Source organism: Doryrhamphus excisus, chromosome 3 (genome assembly GCF_030265055.1).
Source record: "Doryrhamphus excisus isolate RoL2022-K1 chromosome 3, RoL_Dexc_1.0, whole genome shotgun sequence".
Classification (NCBI taxonomy): domain Eukaryota; kingdom Metazoa; phylum Chordata; class Actinopteri; order Syngnathiformes; family Syngnathidae; genus Doryrhamphus; species Doryrhamphus excisus.
Genome location: NC_080468.1, coordinates 12727254 through 12746958, shown reverse-complemented (window position 1 = coordinate 12746958; position 19705 = coordinate 12727254). Strand labels below are relative to the sequence as shown.

The 19705-nt window shown below is 39.7% G+C and overlaps 1 protein-coding gene across 2 annotated transcripts in view; it reads left to right on the top strand.

Moving 5' to 3' along the window:
• Nucleotides 1-19705, top strand: part of LOC131125339 (probable G-protein coupled receptor 158) — a 58229-nt gene that overhangs the window by 27296 nt on the left and 11228 nt on the right. For both annotated transcript variants that reach the window (XM_058066782.1, XM_058066781.1), the window contains exons 4-8: nt 4237-4448; nt 5878-5946; nt 13775-13884; nt 16905-17143; nt 18741-18879. In XM_058066782.1, coding sequence (XP_057922765.1) covers nt 4237-4448; nt 5878-5946; nt 13775-13884; nt 16905-17143; nt 18741-18879 — 769 coding nt within the window. The remainder of the gene's footprint in view (nt 1-4236; nt 4449-5877; nt 5947-13774; nt 13885-16904; nt 17144-18740; nt 18880-19705) is intronic.

The following is a 19705-nucleotide window of genomic DNA, read 5'->3' as shown; positions in this document are numbered from 1 at the left end:
CACACTTAAAGGATACAGAATTCCAGCGAAATGGTAATGTTGTAATAACTCATAAAAGTTGGGTTGATGAGTTTCCTAATGTTGCGTTCAGGTGTTGATGAGTCTCTGTGTAGTCTCTGCATGCCATTCATTCATTCATTCATTCATTCATTTTCTACCGCTTATCCTCACGAGGGTCGTGGGGGGTATGCTGGAGCCTATCCCAACCCACGCATGCACAAGGAGAACATGCAAACTCCACACAGAGATGGCCGAGGGTGGAATTGAACTCCGGTCTCCTAGTTGTGAGGTCAAGGTGGCAAATGTGTAAATGTGCAAATATAGAAGTGTACAGTGACAGTTGTGATGTCGTCACTACCAACAGCACTAAGTTCATCACATAGCAACTTAACACCCAAAAGGTGTACCTGATACAAACCTGATACCAGACTGGTGGCCAGCCAATCACAGGGCACATATAGACAAACAACCATTCACACTCACATTCATACCTATGGACGATTTGGAGTCGCTAATTAACCTAGCATGTTTTTGGAATGTGGGAGGAAACCGCGACCCCCCACGACCCTCGTGAGGAAAAGAACTCAAGGCCATGAGTGCGTGAGTATGTAAATCTCCGACTGCAAATGTATATTTATAGTAGCATAACAACAAAGGCTAATTACTGCTATTACTGCTATCATCACAGGTTGCTTTACGGGTCATAATTCATAACAACTTTCTATTGTGTCATTGTTAAACTTTGCAATCAAATATCAGTCTGATTTTGGTTGCGCAAATATGAATTAATTTAATTAATTAACCACATATTAATTCCTTCTAGTCCCGGTTTGAACCATTTCCCAGTTTATCATTACCGTTACCGATTGTTGGCTTGATTCAAATTCCTGCATTGACGCCGACACCTTTGACTGAGAGCACTGCAGTGTCCTCAGGCAGGAAGCTTGGCTCTGATGAACGAAATAATCAAGCAGCTGCAGGGGTTCTCATCCCTGACTCCAGCAATACCGTGCCCCCGGGGGGGCCATGATATGCTAAGCTGGAGCTTTATTGTAATGCAGCATGATGAGGCAAGAGGTCTGCAGGCTTATTCTGTGAAGAGACATTTAAAAAAAATCACAGCGTTTCGGGTTTGCTCACAGGAGCCGCTGACCCTGATAGCCTCTCTTGGAAAAACTGCCTGCTGGTATTCTTTGTGCGCACCTGAAGATCAGACAGACCAGACTCCAGGGCTGGAGAACGATTGTTCCCTAGCAACAGGCCAAAAGGACGCAAATGACAGGGGAGAACTGTGATATCGCAAAAGTTCTATATCTCATGTTTCATGCTGCATATGACCTCAGTGTAAAGTCACCTTGTGGCGAGTTGGAAGTTCAATACACATAATTGATCATTTAATTGGTAAGGATTACACTGGAGCAGCAAGATATTATAGATCGGTTACCATCGGTTTGTGGTAGCAAGTGCCAGCTTCTTCCATGTTGACTGCCCGGGGGGGCTTCAGTACCAGGATTAATTCACTCATTAAGAAGGTTGGTGGTGACATCATGGGATTGATTCTTTGAGTTGTTTGAGTCAGCAAAGGACAATACATCACCCATTTTTTGAATCATCTGCTATTCATTTGTATAACAACTCTCCGCTGTTCAAGAGGTTACTGGATATTCGTTCATTCATTCATTTTTTCTGCTGGAGCCTATCCCAGCTGTCTTCAGGCGAGAGGCAAGGTACACCCTGGACTCGTCGCCAACCAATCACAGGGCACATATAGACAAACAACCATTCTCACATTCATACCTAGCAGCAAAACAGTGACAGACCATCACACTACCACCACCATATTTTACTGTTGGTATGATGTTCTTTTTCTGAAATGCGGTGCTACTTTTATACCAGATATAATGGGGGACACACCTTACAAAAATGTATGTATATTCCCCAAAAGGTTTTCCGGTGACTATAGGGGTGTTATTTCATGTCTTGAGCACTCTAATAGTGTTAAAAATTGTATTTAGAAGGTGGTTTTCTATGGTGTTAATATTAAAATATTCCATTCATTCATTCAATCATTTTCTACCGCATGTCCTCACGAGGGTCGCAGGGGGTGCTGGAGCCTATCCCAGCTGTCTTCAGAGTGAGAGGCGGGGTACACCCTGGACTGGTGGCCAGCCAATCACAGGGCACAAATAGACAAACAACCATTCACACTCACATTCATATCTATGGACAATTTGGAGTTGCTAATTAACCTAGCATGTTTTTGAAATGTGGGAGGAAACCGGAGTACCCGGAAAAAACCCACAGATGCACGGGGAGAACAAGCAAACTCCATATAAAGATGGCCGAGGGTGGAATTGAACTTGGGTCTCCTAGCTGTGAGGCCTGCACGCTAACCACTGGGTCACTGTGCAGCTGACTTATAACTTACTTTCATTCGTTCATTCATTCATTTTCTACCGCTTATCCTCACAAGGGTCGAAGGGGGTGCTGGAGCCTATCCCAGCTGTCTTCGGAGTGAGAGGCAGGGTACACCCTGGACTGGTCGCCAGCCAATCACAGGGCACATATAGACAAAAAAAAAATTTGCAACTGAACGGACTGAACGTGTATTTTAGGGACGGTGACCTTGTTGATTCTGTTCACAAAAAAGAACATGACCGTTCATGACCGATACACCACTAGTCAGGATGCCTCCCAGACCGCTCCTTGGAGATGTGTTCAGGGCACGTCCGACTATTAGAAGCTTCGGGGGAAAACCCAGTACATGTTAGAGAGACTATACTTCTCAACTGACCTGGGAATGCCTCGGAATTCACTGGGAGGAAGACTGGACGAAGACTGATGGATCTGTATGGATATCCATACAGTATGAGAACTAGCACTCACAAACGTAATCAAGCATGGTTTTCAGAAGCAGAAGGTCATTGACTAAAGCGGAATGCGTGATGTCAGACCAGATTGACGTCTTTGAACGTAGAGAACCCCAATGGACTACCGTGGAACCAACAGAAACACTTGTAGAGTTAAGTTGTTTGAAAGGCAATCTGGGAGAAGACATGTTTGTGTACAACAATCCTGCAGACATGAGTAATTAAGAATGCAGTGTAACAATGCTTTGTTCTTTTTTCCCCCTTCATTGTTCCCTAATCTCACTAATTAAAGACTTTGTGTTGTTATCATTGCAGCCATATTTTGATTTATCGGACTGCTGAGTTCTTACCCATTCAAGCTAATTAATCTAAATTGATCTACTTAGTAGATAAAAGCGACACTCCAATGTGTCAATCTAATTAGTCATTCATTTATTAATTTTCTACCACTTATCCTAACGAGGGTCGCGGGGGGTGCTGGGTACACCCTGGACTGGTCGCCAGCCAATCACAGGGCACATATAGACATAAACATACACATAAACAGACACACTTTGGTATGGGACAAAAAAATAAAAAAAATTAAAAATTTAAAAATTTAAAAATTTAAAAATTTAAAAATTTAAAAATTTAAAAATTTAAAAATTTAAAAATTTAAAAATTTAAAAATTTAAAAATTTAAAAATTTAAAAATTTAAAAATTTAAAAATTTATTCCTTCATTTTCTACCGCTTATCCTCACGAGGGTCGCAGGGGGTGCTGGAGCCTATCCCAGCTGACTTCGAGTGAGAGGCAGTGTACAATCTGGACTGGTCGCCGGCCAGTCACAGGGCACATATAGACAAACAACCATTCACACTCACATTCATACCTATGGACAATTTGGAGTCGCTAATTAACCTAGCATGTTTTTGGAATGTGGGAGGAAAACCGGCATACCCAGAGAAAACCCACGCATGCACGGGGAGAACATGCAAACTCCACACAGAGATGGCCGAGGGTGGAATTGAACTCGGGTCTCCTAGCTGTGAGGTCTCCACGCTAACCACTCGACAGCCCTGGTTAACATCCTCAATCAATCATTAAAACCAAAACGAACTCTAACCAAAGCCAATTCTTGCATTGAAAATAATGTAAATCCAATTAATTTGTTCTAACCAAAGCACATGCAAGAACATGCAAACTCCACACAGAGATGGCCGAGGGTGGAATTGAACCCTGGTCTCCTAGCTGTGAGTTCTGCTAGCTAACCACACGACCGCCGTGCAGCCTCAATCTAATTAAATCAATAATCTTGTATCGTTGTATGAACTCATTAATATTCAGACATGTGACAACCCCCCCCTCCCCCCCTTCTTGTTCTCAGGTAAAGAGCGGGACTCTCACAGAGACGACACTTCCGATGTTTCCGTTAAGTGCCTTCCTTGCCGCGAGGGTTGTCCGGACTGCAGAGACAACACGCCCTGCCTTGCCGAGGAGGACGGCGGGCTGAGGCTGGCCGTGGCCTCCTTCCAGGGTCTGTGCATGGTGCTGGACTTGGCCAGTATGGTGGCGGTTTACCACTTCAGAAGAAATAAGGTAAGGAGATAAGGGCTGTTGCTCCATGTCACAGGAAGTGACAGGAAGTGTTATAGTGTGGGTGGATGTCACCCTGCATTTATATGTGAGAAACCTTATATAACATCTATAATTAGTCCATTTATGGTAGAAAAAACATCTCATTTGGCCTACGTTGGTCCCTCACTCACAGTGCAACCAAAAAAAAAAAAGTAAGACATGTGGAAGACACAAATTATGCATATCTAATAGATGCTTATAAACTAACCACCATTTTGTACAAATGAAAACCTGCAAGACATCCTGGGAAGCCCATGCACACACCCCCAACAGGAAGTTACCCAGCATGCTCTGTGGGCTATAAATTAATATTGTAAGGATGTCCAATAATATCATCCCTTTGATATTATCTGCAAATATTCCCATTCAAAATATGATATCTGTTCATATCTATGTGGGCGCACTCTCCTAACAGGAAGTTACCCAGCATGCTCTGTGGGCTATAAATAAATGTAGTAAGGATGTCCAATAATATCATCCTTTTAATATCATCTGCTAATATTGTCATTCAAAATATGATATTGATTCATATCTATGTGGGCACACTCTCCCAACAGGAAGTTACCCAGCATGCTCTGTGGGCTATAAATAAATATAGTAAGGATGTCCAATAATATCATCCCTTTGATATTATCTACTAATATTGCCATTCAAAAATATGACATTGGTTCATATCTAGTATGTGGGCGCACTTTGCCAACAGGAAGTTACCCAGCATGCTCTGTGGGCTATAAATGAATATAGTAAGGATGTCCAATAATATCATCCCTTCGATATTATCTGCTAATATTGACATTCAAAATATGATATTGGTTCATATCTAGTATGTGGGCACGCTCCTGAAAACAGGAAGTTACCCAGCATGTTCTGTGGGCTACAAATGAATATAGTAAGGATGTCTAACAATATCATCCCTTCGATATTATCTGCTAATATAGCCATTCAAAATATGACATTGGTTCATATCTAGTATGTGGGCACGCTCCCCAAACAGGAAGTTACCCAGCATGCTCTGTGGGCTATAAATGAATATAGTAAGGATGTCCAATAACATCATCCCTTTGATATTATCTGCTAATATTGCCAGCATGCTCTGTGGGCTATAAATAAATATAGTAAGGATGTCCAATATCATCCCTTGGGCTTCCCAGCATGTCTTGCGGGTTACATATTTGTATAAAATGTTAGTGTTTTGTATTTATATTCATGTGTAAGCCTCTAATTCAATACCCACACTGTGTGTTCCACATGTGTTACCTGTATTATTTTTGGTTGCACCGTGAGCGAGGGAGGCATTTGGCTTACTGTAATATATATCTTATATTGTAATATGATATTATTATGTTATTACATTATTATGTAATATGATATTATCTTTCCTCATGTACAGAGCATCCGCACATCTGGATTCATTCTGCTGGAAGCAATGCTGTTTGGGGCGTTACTGCTGTACTTCCCTGTAAGTACATGATTCTCTATTTATTATATATATATTTATTTAATAATAATAATTATAATAATTAATAATTATTTATTTATTATATATGTTCTATTTATTATATATTTTATTTCTCTTATTTTAAAGTGTCATACATTTTACATCTGACTTATGTATGGTGGCGGGGCCGTCTATGTAGTATAGGTGGCATCAAACAGAACGACACACTTACTCACGGTGCAACGAAACAGAAGTTAACGCGTCACATAAATGAACAACTCAACGCTTAACATGACACGGGACTTAAAATTGTTATTTCTAAATGCCCGCAAGCCATGCTGGGTAGTCCAGCTGCAACAATTTGAACTGTAAATATTAGATATACACCCTGGACTGGTGGCCAGCCAATCACAGGGCACATATAGACAAACAACCATTCACACTCACATTCATACCTATGGACAATTTGGAGTCACTAATTAACCTAGCATGTTTTTGGAATGTGGGAGGAAACCGGAGTACCCGGAGAAAACCCTCACATGCACGGGGAGAACATGCAAACTCCACACAGAGATGCCCGAGGGTGGGATTGAACTCGAGTTTCCTAGCTGTGAGGTTTGCGCGCTAACCACTCGACCGCCCTCATAAATAACCAAATTGATAAAAAAAAGTAAGCGACTTAAACTGTCAAAACGTTGCCTCAAGCCATGATGCCAGGTTATATGTTAAGTTTAATGAAATATTTTGGAAAGTGCAGGCCGTATTTAAACACTTGGCGGGCCAGAAGTGGCCCCCGGGTTGTAGTTTACCCACCCCTGTTCTACAGCTACAGCTGTAATGACCCACATATCACCTACATCATATATTGAACAGTTGAAGCCTGATGGCGGCACAGCAGTCTAATGGTTAGCGCGGAGACCTCACAGCTAGGAGACCAGGGTTCAATTCCACCCTCGGCCATCTCTGTGTGGAGTTTGCATGTTCTCCCTGTGCATGCGTGGGTTTTCCTCCGGGTACTCCGATTTCCTCCCACATTCCAAAAAACATGCTAGGTTAATTGGAGACTCCAAATTGTCCATAGGTATGAATGTGAGTGTGAATGGTTGTTTGTCTATATGTGCCCTGTGATTGGCTGGCGACCAGTCCAGAGTGTACCCCGCCTCTCGCCCTGAAGACAGCTGGGATAGGCTCCAGCACCCCCCCCCCCCCCCGCGACCCTCGTGAGGCTAAGCGGTAGAAAATGGATGGAGTGTAAAGGTGACTATAGGGGTGTTATTTCCTTTCTAGAGGGCTCTAATAATGGTAAAAACCTTACTGTACTAAATAGGTTTTCTATGAAAATATTCCCTTATTAATACTGAATTGAGGCTGCACGGTGGTTGAGTGGTTAGCGCCCGAAGACAGCTGGGATAGGCTCCAGCACCCCCCGCGACCCTCGTGAGGAAAAGCGGTAGAAAATTAATGAATGAATGAAGCCTGATGTTCATTAAAAAAATACTGTAGCAATGCAACCAGAGGAATAGACGGGAATAAAATCTATCCAGTGTTGAGCAAAATAAGCATTCCGACCCCCCCCCCCAGCCCCCACCACCACTGTTGCGGGAGCGTTATCTTGTGAACGACACAAAGCACCTGGCATTTTAGTTCTTCTGAAGAAGTTTTTCCTTCACGTGACAGAGGATTGGAGTTTGCATTCATCCTCTCTGCTCCCCAGTTGCACCAAAAATAGCTCCTCTCGCATATCCATGTGCACACACAGGAGGGTGTCTCCCTCTCTTTTTTTTTTTTTATTTTTTTTATTTTTTATTTTTACCGCACTTCCTTATTATCTTGCTACCTTTTTAAGTATGCCTCTCGTTCCCTGCAGGTTCTCTCCTCTCATTCTTCCCCTCTTCATGTCTGCCATTCCAAGTACCATACGGTCTAAGATACAGTTTACTTCCTTTCCGCCGCCACCAAGCACGGTGCAGCTGCTCCGTCCTGGGCGCTGCATGCATTTTTAAACAGTCCATCTCGTTCTAGCACCGCTTGTTTTAAAAATACTGTACATCTGCTGATTAATTGATGGAGGAGGCTTGGATGAAAACCAAGGAAGGGGCCACCGTCCCCTTTTGGGTGATGTGTCTTTTTTATCGCATATATAGTACCCCTGTGACTTGGTAATTCGATGTAGCTAGCATCGGGGGAGAGGCCCGTGCTGTGACACGTCTGCATGATAGGGAACATTTGCGGTTGTGGTTGCGTGGATGCTCGTGTTGGCGTACGTGGGTGTGAGAAACAGGCTGGCCTACTTACGCTTTTCCAATTGGTAAAGGTGATTTATTGCTGGAGTAGGGTGTAGATAGGAAGTCTGGAAGAGTGGATGTGGTGTCTGTGGAGAGAGAAAGAGATGAGAGATGTAAATATGGAACTTTTATTGTTCTTATCTGGCTTTTATGATCTTCTTGGAACCGTATTGGTGTCTTTTTGGTCGAACGACATCGCGTGGGAACATTTGAAAAGGAGTAGGAAGAAGCAGAGCGGGCCACTTTCTACATGTCTGTCACTAATAATTCATATTCAAGTCATAATTTTTACATGACACTCACTTCCTGTGACGGAAAATATAAAAAGAAGCAAATAGGGGTTGAAATAAATGTGGATTACTGTGTAGATAAAATTACAACTTTTTACATTTTTTTTTGATATATTTTGACTGTATTCTTGTAAAATTACAGCTGTTTTATTTTATTTATGTAGATTTATTTAATTTTCTAACTTCCTTGTAAATGTTTTTCTCATAATTAGGACTTTATTTTCTCCATCGAATTAATGTATGGATATTGTATTTTACTCTATTATTATTTTTTTCCTCTACTCTAAAGCATCTTTGAATACTCTAAAAAAGTGCTATACAAATAAAATGTAAATATGGAACTTTTATTGTTCTCATCTGGTTTTTATGATCCTCTTGGACCCGTATTGGTGTCTTTTTGGTCGGACGACATCGCACAGGAACATTTGAAAAGGAGTAGGAAGAAGCAGAGCGGGCCACTTTCTACATGTCTGTCACTAATAATTCATATTCAAGTCATAATTTTTACATGACACTCACTTCCTGTGAGGGAAAATATAAAAAGAAGCAAATAGGGGTTGAAATAAATGTGGATTACTGTGTAGATAAAATTACAACTTTTTACATTTTATTTTTTTTTATATATTTTGACTTTATTCTTGTAAAATTACAGCTGTTTTATTTTATTTATGTAGATTTATTAAATTTTCTAACTTCCTTGTAAATGTTTTTCTCATTATTAGGACTTTATTTTCTCCATCGAATGAATGTGTGGATATTGTATTTTAATCTTTTACTCTATTATTATTTTTTTCTCTACTCTAAAGCATCTTTGAGTACTCTAAAAAAAGCGCTATACAAATAAAATGTAAATATGGAACTTTTATTGTTCTCATCTGGCTTTTATGATCCTCTTGGACCCATATTGGTGTCTTTTTGGTCATACAACATCGCGTGGGAACATTTGCAACAACTCGGCATGTCTGAAAAGGAGTAGGAAGAAGCAGAGCGGGCCACTTTCTACATGTCTGTCACTACTAATTCATATTCAAGTCATAATTTTTACATGACACTCACTTCCTGTGAGAGAAAAAAATAAGCAAATAGGGGTTGAAATAACAACACTGTGTGGATTACTGTATAAATAAAATTACAACTTTTTAAATTAAAATGTTTCTTTTATTTTTTGACTTTATTCTTGTAAAATTACAGCTGTTTTTTTTATTATGTAGATTTATTTAATTTTCCAACTATTTCAACTTTTCCTTGTAAATGTTTTTCTCATAATTACGGCTTTATTTTCTCCATCGAATGAATGTATGAATGTATTGTATTTTAATGCATCTTTTACTCTATTTTTATTTTTTTTCTCTACTGTAAAGCATCTTTGAGTACTCTTTTAAAAGCGCTATACAAATAAAATGTATTATTATTATTATTATTATTATTATTATTATTATTATTATTATTATTATTATTATTATTATTATTATTATTATTATTATTATTTCCATAATATTTTGACTTTATTCTCATGATATAACTTTTCCGCACCCTGATTTTTGTTTACATTTTCTGGTAATATTACAATTTTTAAAAATGCTATGCTTGTAAAATGACAGATTTTTCTTTTTAGATTATTTTTTAGACTGCAGATTTTTCCACTTTTGCGGTTGTTTTATGTTCAATTATATTTTGCTGGAGGCCTTTGTCTGCAAATGGCCTCTGTGCCACAGTTTGGACACACCTGTAATATGTGGCAAATGAAAGAGCGGCAAGTGGAGCATGTTTACAATCTGACACGACACACAGCATGTATGAAGGAGGGGATGACGGAGGAGCGAGGGAGAGCAAGAGGTGGGAAGTCCATTCTTCCTGTGATTGCCACTTACTGGAGACTTCCTGTTTGTGTCACAATCCTTTTGTGTGAATTGGATAGAAGCCAGACGGCAGAGGAAGTGTGAAAGAAAGTAAATAAAAATATGAGAGCATCAGTCGGGCATCGAACCGGGGTTTGAATTACAACCTGAACCATAATAGGACTTTTTCAACTTGAAAAAACAGGAAGGCCAATGACGTTCAAGTCCGCTATAACCTCTTTTCGATTAAAAAAAAACAAACTTTGTACTCTCCATCAACCAGAAGATTAATTTGGACACTTCTCAAATATCTTATGGCGGGAAATGAGGTGCATTCACGGACCTCTGGTCATTACATTGCAGTCATCACTCGTTTATTGCAGTTAATTTGTTCCAGAACCGACCCTTGATAAGTGAATTTCTGTGAATTTCGACATAGAAAACCTGGTTAAGATAAAAAAATATATATATTTTAAGAATTATTAGAGCCCTCTAGACATGAAATAGCACCCCTATAGTCCCTTTTAGACTCGTAATAACCAATATATTTGTTATTTGTACAAATTACTGTTTACGCTGTACATTGTTGTTCATATTTGATGTCATCTATTTATTGTCCACATTGTTATTATTATTATTTATTATAATATTATATCTATATTAATAACATCTTAAACATAAATAAGACATTACGTAGACACATCGCTAACTATGCTAACTCTCAGCAACTCTACTAACAGACCTGGATTTCTTAACTGTTTTTGCAAATTTGGACACTTCTCAAATATCTGATGGCGGAAAGCGAGGTGCATTCACAGACCTCTGGTCATTACATTACAGTCATCCCTCGTTTATCGCAGTTAATTTGTTCCAGAACCGACCCTTGATAAGTGAATTTCTGTGAATTTCGACAACCTGGTTAAGATTTAAAAAATGTTTTTAAGAATTATTAGAGCCCTCTAGACATGAAATAGCACCCCTATAATTACTTTTAGACCTGTTGATTCATTCATTTTCAACCGCTTTTTCTCACAAAGGTCGCAGGGGGTTGCTGGAGCCTATCCCAGCTGTCTTCGGGCGAGAGGCGGGGTACACCCTGGACTGGTGACCAGCCAATCACAATCGCACATATAGACAAACAACCATTCACACTCACATTCATACCTATGGACAATTTGGAGTCGCCAATTAACCTAGCATGTTTTTGGAATGTGGGAGGAAACCGGAGTACCCGGAGAAAACCCACGCATGCACAGGGAGAACATGCAAACTCCACACAGAGATGGCCGAGGATGGAATTGAACCCTGGTCTCCTAGCTGTGAGGTCTACGCGATAACCACTCCCCCGCCGTGCAGCCTTTTTAGACTTATAATAACCAATATATCTGACATATTAATAACATCTTACATAGACACAATGCTAACTATGCTAACTCTCAGCAACTCTACTGGCAAAGCTAGCATTTCCCAGGCCCAGCACAATATTAAATTTAGCCGGCAATCACTTAATGAGTAACTTAATAAGTGAAAAAAAAACACAATCGAGTGAAGGAGCGATGTTCGAACCCCAATGTAGCGAGGGATGACCGTATTTCTGTTTGTGGCCCACTGAAAATGTTTCAGCTCCCACTTTTAGGTCACGAGATGCAGCTTTGGGACCCAAATGTCTCCAATACTATCTTATATTTAAAGGGGCTGTTTGCAACATAACATGAGCTGCAGCATTGAATGGCTGCCTTTCTTTTTATGACGTGTTCCTCTCCAGCAGATATCTGCAGCTGTGTGTTGCAACCTACTGAAAAGCCACCAGTTAAGAATCACTGTTGTAGATGATATAATTTTTTTTCTGTGTGTTGCCGTGTTTACATATTTTACCCAAAATCATCTGGGATAGGCTCCCTGAGGACAAACGGTACAGAAAAGAATAGATAATAAATATTCCCGATGTATTAAAGATGGCTTCCGTGTAACTCCAACCAGGCCAGTATAATAAGAATCATTGAGTGTGTTAGTAATACACTTGAAACCTTTATCTATGCTACTAAATTCCTACTTAATGGAGGGATTTTATCTCTTCCTCCATTAAAAAGCAATGAATACGACATCAAACAAGAATAATGACACTGCTTCTTCTTTTCAGTTCAGTTCCAGAGAGATTTTGCTGCATAGGGATGAGCAGAGCAATGTATTAATTAGGTAGAATTCGGTGGCTTGTGTGGTTATGATTGATTAAACGGGCCTGAAGGTATTTTAGATAAAGGGCTGTTTATTCAGTCTTGACTCGTTTGTGCTTGAAATGAGTGTTGTTTTCATTATAAGTATTCATATTTAAGCCATGGAGTTGAATCCTTAAGCTATGCAGGTGGTCCCGTTATAATGTGTTTGTTAGGTAGGTAGGGACTTTATTCATCCCCATGGGAAAATTTGCAATTTTTTTTAAAATTTTTTTGCAATTTGAAATTTGCCTGTTAGTGTGACCAGGAAACGCCATATTTATCTGTGGTGGTCCAAAGATACTGTATTTGTGGCGGGACACATCAAATAAATAAACAGGGCTGCACGGCGATGGAGTGGTTAGCGTGCAGACCTCACAGCTAAGAGACCCGAGTTCAATTCCACCCTCTGTGTGGAGTTTCCATGTTCTCCCGGGTTTTCTCCAAGTACTCCGGTTTCCTCCCACATTCCAAAAACATGCTAGGTTACACTCTGATACTGTGAACATCCAGCAGCAACACGACTAAATTGTCCATAGGTATGAATGTGAGTGTCTTGTCTATATGTGCCCCGCAATTGACGGGCGACTAGTCCAGCGTGTACCCTGCAGCTCGCCCCGAAGTCAGCTGGGATAGGCTCCAGCATACCCTGTGACACGAGGAGGACAAGGAAATACTGACAACAAGACTATGTCAACAAACAAATCAAGTTTTACTTCAAACTGAATTTGAGTGGGGGCTGCAAGCCTCACAGCTAGGAGACCCGAGTTCAATTCCACCCTTGGCTATCTCTGTGTGGAGTTTGCATGTTCTCCCCGTGCATGCGTGGGTTTTCTCCAGGTACTCCGGTTTCCTCCCACATTCCAAAAACATGCTAGGTTAATTGGCCACTTGAAATTGTCCATATGTATGAATGTGAGTGTGAATGGTTGTTTGTCTATATGTGCCCTGTGATTGGTTGGCGACCAGTCCAGGGTGTACCCCGCCTCTCGCCCCAAGACAGCTGGGATAGGCTCCAGCACCCGATTAAAAAAAGCGGTAAAAAATGAATGAATGTGGGGAAACACTAAAGTCATGTACAGTTGAGATAAATAGCATTCTTTCCTGTCAGGGAAACAGGAGTTCAGAACATCCCTTGACAGATTCTCCCATGCCATTCAAATTATTTCTGTCTTGTTGATTTTTGATTGGATGTAATATATGATATGTATCCCCCCTTGCAGGTGATGATACTGTACTTCCACCCCAGTGTGTTCCGCTGTATCCTGCTGCGATGGGTACGCCTGTTGGGTTTCGCTATCATGTACGGCACCATCATCCTTAAACTGTACAGGTAAGCCTGTTTTCCACCAGCTGTGAGAAATAAACACTCCAGCTTGTCCTAGGTCTTAAACATATATAGTTTAAGTATTATATTTTATTTTATTTTATTTTATTTTATGAAATTGTATTACATTTTATTAAATTGTATTCAATTTTATTACATTTTACTTTACTTTACTTTAATCAGTTCACAGTTCCACATGTCCAAAAAGAGTAGGAAGAAGCAAAGCTTATGAAATCCTAATAATTATAATAATAATTATAATAATTATATAATATAATAATTTCCTAATATAGTTTAAGTATTATATTTATTTTATTTTATTATGTTTTATTTTATATTATTATGTTTTATTTTATTTTATTTTATTAAACTTTACTTTACTTTACTTTTCAGTTCACAGTTCCACATGTCCAAAAGGAGTAGAAAGAAGCAAAGCTTATTAAATCCTACCCCTCCATCTGGTACTTTTACAATCAGTAACTGTTACATTTGTTCACTTCCTGCTTTCCTAATATAATTTAAGTATTTTACTTTACTTTACTTTACTTTCATAATCAGTTCCCAGTTCCACATGTCCAAAAGGAGTAGGAAGAACCAAAGCTTATTAAATCCTACCCCTCCATCTGGTACTTTTACAATCAGTAACTGTTACATTTGTTCACTTCCTGCTTTCCTAATATAATTTAAGTATTTTACTTTACTTTACTTTACTTTCATAATCAGTTCCCAGTTCCACATGTCCAAAAGGAGTAGGAAGAACCAAAGCTTATTAAATCCTACCCCTCCATCTGGTACTTTTACAATCAGTAACTGTTACATTTGTTCACTTCCTGCTTTCCAAATTTATTTTATTTTATTTTATTTACAAAACAGGGTTCACAGTTCCAGATGTCCAAAAGGAGTAGGAAGAAGCAAAGCTTATTAAATTCTAATCAGTAACTGTTACATTTGTTCACTTCCTGCATCTTGGCGGAATGAACCAGAACTAGATCCAGATTAGATCATCATAAGAGCTGTGTTTCAAATGTTGACTTGTGCCGCAAAATCAAGCGCCCCCCAAAAGAGTAAACATACTTAAGCGTACAAGTTTTCTTCCATTTCACCAGTTCTCCTTGGTCTACACACACACACACACACACACGCATCACCAAGCATCACATTTAAATTTCACATCATGTCTATCTGCTGCTGCCAGATGAAGCTGGTGCTCAGACACACACTTCCTGTGCATGCGTCTTGAAGACAGTCGAGGGAGGTCAAGGCGGTCAGAGTGTTCTCCTGGCAAATGTACCGATTTGATATTCTAGTGGGGGTGGGGGGGGGCTCTGACTGTCTGCATAGAGTATCTGATCATATCTCCAAGTCCATATGGCATTTCATCTCCGGTATTGGAAATATGGAATCCATTGTGACCCTTAGCCATCATTGACATTTAACTGATGCAGTCCTGTTTGTCACTGTTGTTGTTATGGGAATTGTTGTTGCTGCTGTTTTTGTCTCTCTCGCTCTACTGCCCCCCCCCCCCCCCCCCCCCCCCCCCCCCCACACCCACCCCAGTTTCTCTTCTTCTACTTGTCTGTGTTTCTTCCTGCTCCAGTCCGGCTGCTCCAAATTCACATAACAAAAACATAAAATAACGGCAAATAAAATTTCATAGTGGGCTGCACGGCGGTCAAGTGGTTAGCGCATAGACCTCACAGCTAGGAGACCAGGGTTCAATTCCACCCTCGGCCATCTCTTTGTGGAGTTTGCATGTTCTTCCCGTGCATGCATGGGTTTCCTCCCACATTCCAAAAACATGCTCGCACCAACAAAAGTGATGCTAAAAAATGCCCATCCGTTATTTGTAATTAATTTTTGGGTGTCTGGAACGAATTAATTGGATTTACATTATTTTCAATGCAAGAATTTGCTTTGGTTAGAGTCCGTTTTGGTTTTAATGATTGATTGATTGATGACGTTAACCAGGGCTGTCGAGTGCTTAGCGCGCAGACTTCACAGCTAGGAGACGCGATTTCAATTCCACCCTCGGCTATCTCTGTGTGGAGTTTGCATGTTCTCCCCGTGCATGCGTGGGTTTTCTCCGGGTACTCCGGTTTCCTCCCACATTCCAAAAACATGCTAGGTTAATTGGCGACTCCAAATTGTCCATAGGTATGAATGTGAGTGTGAATGGTTGTTTGTCTATATGTGCCTTGTGATTGGAAAAAAAAATTAAAAATTTAAAAATTTAAAAATTTAAATTTTTTTAAATTTTTAAATTTAAACATTAAAATTTTTTTAAATAAATTTAACAACCCATTACAATACACTCATATGTAACTTTACTCACCTGTATACACCTATACACCTATCATTATTTGCACTATGACCCATTTATCATTGCACTAAAATTAATATATCTGCTCCTGCATATGCTCCTGTGCAATACTATGTGTATATTTTGGATATCTTGCATATATCTTGTATATATCTTGTTAAATTGTCTTTTTTACTCTACTTTTATATACTTTTTTTTTTTAAAAACTTGACTACTGCACTGAAAGGAGAAGCTCTCCAATCTCGTTGTACATCTTATATAATGACAATAAAGGCCATTCCATTCCATTCCATCAACAATACTATCTGCCCCAAAAAGCTGGACGACACACACAAAAAAAAAATCAATCAATTTTGGCTGATGTGTTTGAATTCTCTCTTTACAGATGCAACATTGTCTTATGGAAGCAGTGAAAAGACGAAATTACACAGGAAATAAATTCCCTCTCCCAGCTAAGCCCCATGAGGAAATTCCAATTAGCTAAATCCGTCTTGTTTGTAAAAAAAAAAAAAAAAAAACACGTTCTCTTGTTAGTTAATTCCTCCTTAAAGCGGTAATCCAGTATTTGTCACTTCAACACTAAATATATGACATTAATTCAAACAAACATCCAACAAAAACAATAAAGGAGTCGTTCATCCCATTGTGTCGTTCATCCCATTGTGTGAACACGGACAAAAACGTCTTCTCTTCTCGCTTCCTCCAGAGTATTAAAGGTGTTCCTGTCCCGCACCGCCCAAAGAACGCCCTACATGACCAGCTGGCACGTTCTCAAGCTGCTGACGGTGATTCTGCTGGTGGTGCTGTGGTTCCTGGTGGCCTGGACGTCTGCGGTGTGCCAGAACCCTGAGCTAGGTCGGGCTTTAATCACGGCTGGCTTCTCATCAGAAGGACTGCAGTTTCGGATGTGTCTGTTAGACCGCTGGGACTACATGATGGCTGTTGGTGAGTCACTTCCTGTTCATGTTGCTTCGACTCGTCAGCTGGCGTTTTTATGTAACATTTCGGGGAAAGGTTGTCCAAACTATCAATTCAGATCTTAAAGAGGATCTAATTTTGTAAACTTCCCTTGCAATTTATCCACCAAAGTTCTCAATTGTAATGCATAAGTTCCCCCTGCAACGTCTCCACATAGCAGGCTACCGTTTGACGCCCCTGCACAACCTCAAGCTCCATTGTTCCATTGAAGGAAAACATCTCGGGTGGGACATTGGAAGCCATCAGAGGTCCATCCATCCATCCATCCATCATGAGGGTGGTGGGGATGCTGGAGCCTACCCCAGCTGCAAAAGGCGGGGTACATCCTGGACTGGTGGCCAGCCAATCACAGGGCACATATAGACAAACAACCATTCACACTCACATTCATACCTATGGACAATTTGGAGTCGCCAATTAACCTAGCATGTTTTTGGAATGTGGGAGGAAAGCGGAGTACCCGGAAAAAAGTTTGTTTCTAACTTTTTCCGTTCTTTAGTAATCAGCAGTAGAACATTGATAAGTTTCAGGAAAATATCAGTTCCCGACTAAAAAAGCTTTTTGTTTTCTAACTTTTTCCGTTCTTTATTAATCAGCAGTAGAACATTGGTAAGTTTCAGGAAAATATCAGTTCCCGACTAAAAAAGCTTTTTGTGAAAAGATACATTTCACATGTTTTCTCCATTCATTCATTTTTTACTGCTTATCTTCATCGGGGGTGCTGGAGCCTATCCCAGCTGTCTTTGGGCGAGAGGCGGGGTACATCCTGGACCGGTCGCCAGCCAATCACAGGGCACATATAGACAAACAACCATTCACACTCACATTCATACCTATGGACAATTTGGAGTCGCCAATTAACCTAACAACCTAGCAAAACACGTCCTCCACATGCTTACCACCTGATTCAAATAACCTTGGGTATCTGGGCATGTGAGTCTGCCTATCATCACCTCATATTACCCTTTCCCTTTCAGATGTGGTTTTCCATTTTAGCATAAACAGTTGGGAATTTTCTTTAGAAGCCGTTGTGTTGATTCTCGTTGCATAAACGTTATTCAACTGTACCTCACTAAGAGTTTGTATATCAGTGTCTGATGCCTGCTCGTTCCATGTCTGTTTCCAAATGCTTATTGTTTGATGCAAGAGTTATTAAAGAAACTCTTGAATATATATTTCTAAGAATTTACTAGTCATTTTTCCAAGTGTTACAATGGCATATAATACTGCTTCCTTGAATAACTACAGTAGAACATCTGTCAGGAGGGCTGAGGATGCTCGGCAGATGAAAGAAAGAGAGAATCACACACACACACACCAGGCACTGTCAACGGAAGGACTGACGTTAAACACAACAATCCCTCCATATTTGCATGCATACAGCGTGTGCAGGACCAGGAAATGAGGGAGCCTGCTGGTTGCTGTGACAACCGGGGAGAACACATTTGTACTGAGGCTACGCATCAAAAAGGAAGCACCCCGCGAAGCTTCTTGTGAACACTCCAGCAGCTCCACATGTCATACTGACGATGAAAATAAACAATAAACATTTTTTTTTTCCCAGCGGAGTTCCTGTTCCTGTTGTGGGGTGTCTACTTGTGCTATGCCGTCCGAACAATTCACTCGGCGTTCCACGAACCGCGATACATGGCGGTGGCCATCTACAATGAGCTCCTCCTATCGGCAGTCTTCCACATCATCAGGTAGGTGTGAAGACTGTTATGAAATGTATGTATGTCGAAATTATTTTTAATGTACTGAGTTGCACAAAACCTTTCTGTCGTTATTAAAAATGATCCTTCTCGACGATGGACTTGAATCCCAAATCATAAAATTGATACCGAGATGTTTTACATGAGCAGCATTTCCTAGGAGTCAGAATTTCTTTAAGTTATTCAAAAACTCCAGTGTGCACACATTTATCATTACCGTAGTTATAAATCAATCTGTGCTCACTTTCTTCGGGAAACTTTTTTTTTTATGTTCAACAACCCTTTTTTGTGTTGTTTATGTTGCTATCGTTTTTTTTAGATATTGTTACACTTTTCAATTTTGTTATAAAATTTATTCCCATAATATTTTGGACTTTATTCTCGTAACACTTTTTTTTGCAAACAAATTTTTCCCCCAAATTAGCTGTTTGGCTTTTTCTCATAACATTACAATAAAAAAAATAAGTATTAAAAAAAAAATAAGTTTTTTTTTTAAATATTGTTGTGAGTATTTTCAACTTTTCACTGCTAAAATGATGTTATATTTCCTCATGATATCAATGTTATTAATGTCAAATTCCAACAGTCCCTCACTAGATTTTTCTCTTAATATTTTGACTTTATTTTTATTAAATTATAACCATTTTCCCAACCTAATTTTCCAAACATGTCAGCTTCATTTTGTTCTGCTTGTTATTTCAACTTCAAAAAATTGTGGTCAGTTATTTTTGTATATTTTATGTCTATTGACATTATTTTTCCTCATCCTATTCTGACTTTATTCTTGTAATATAATATATATATATATATATATATA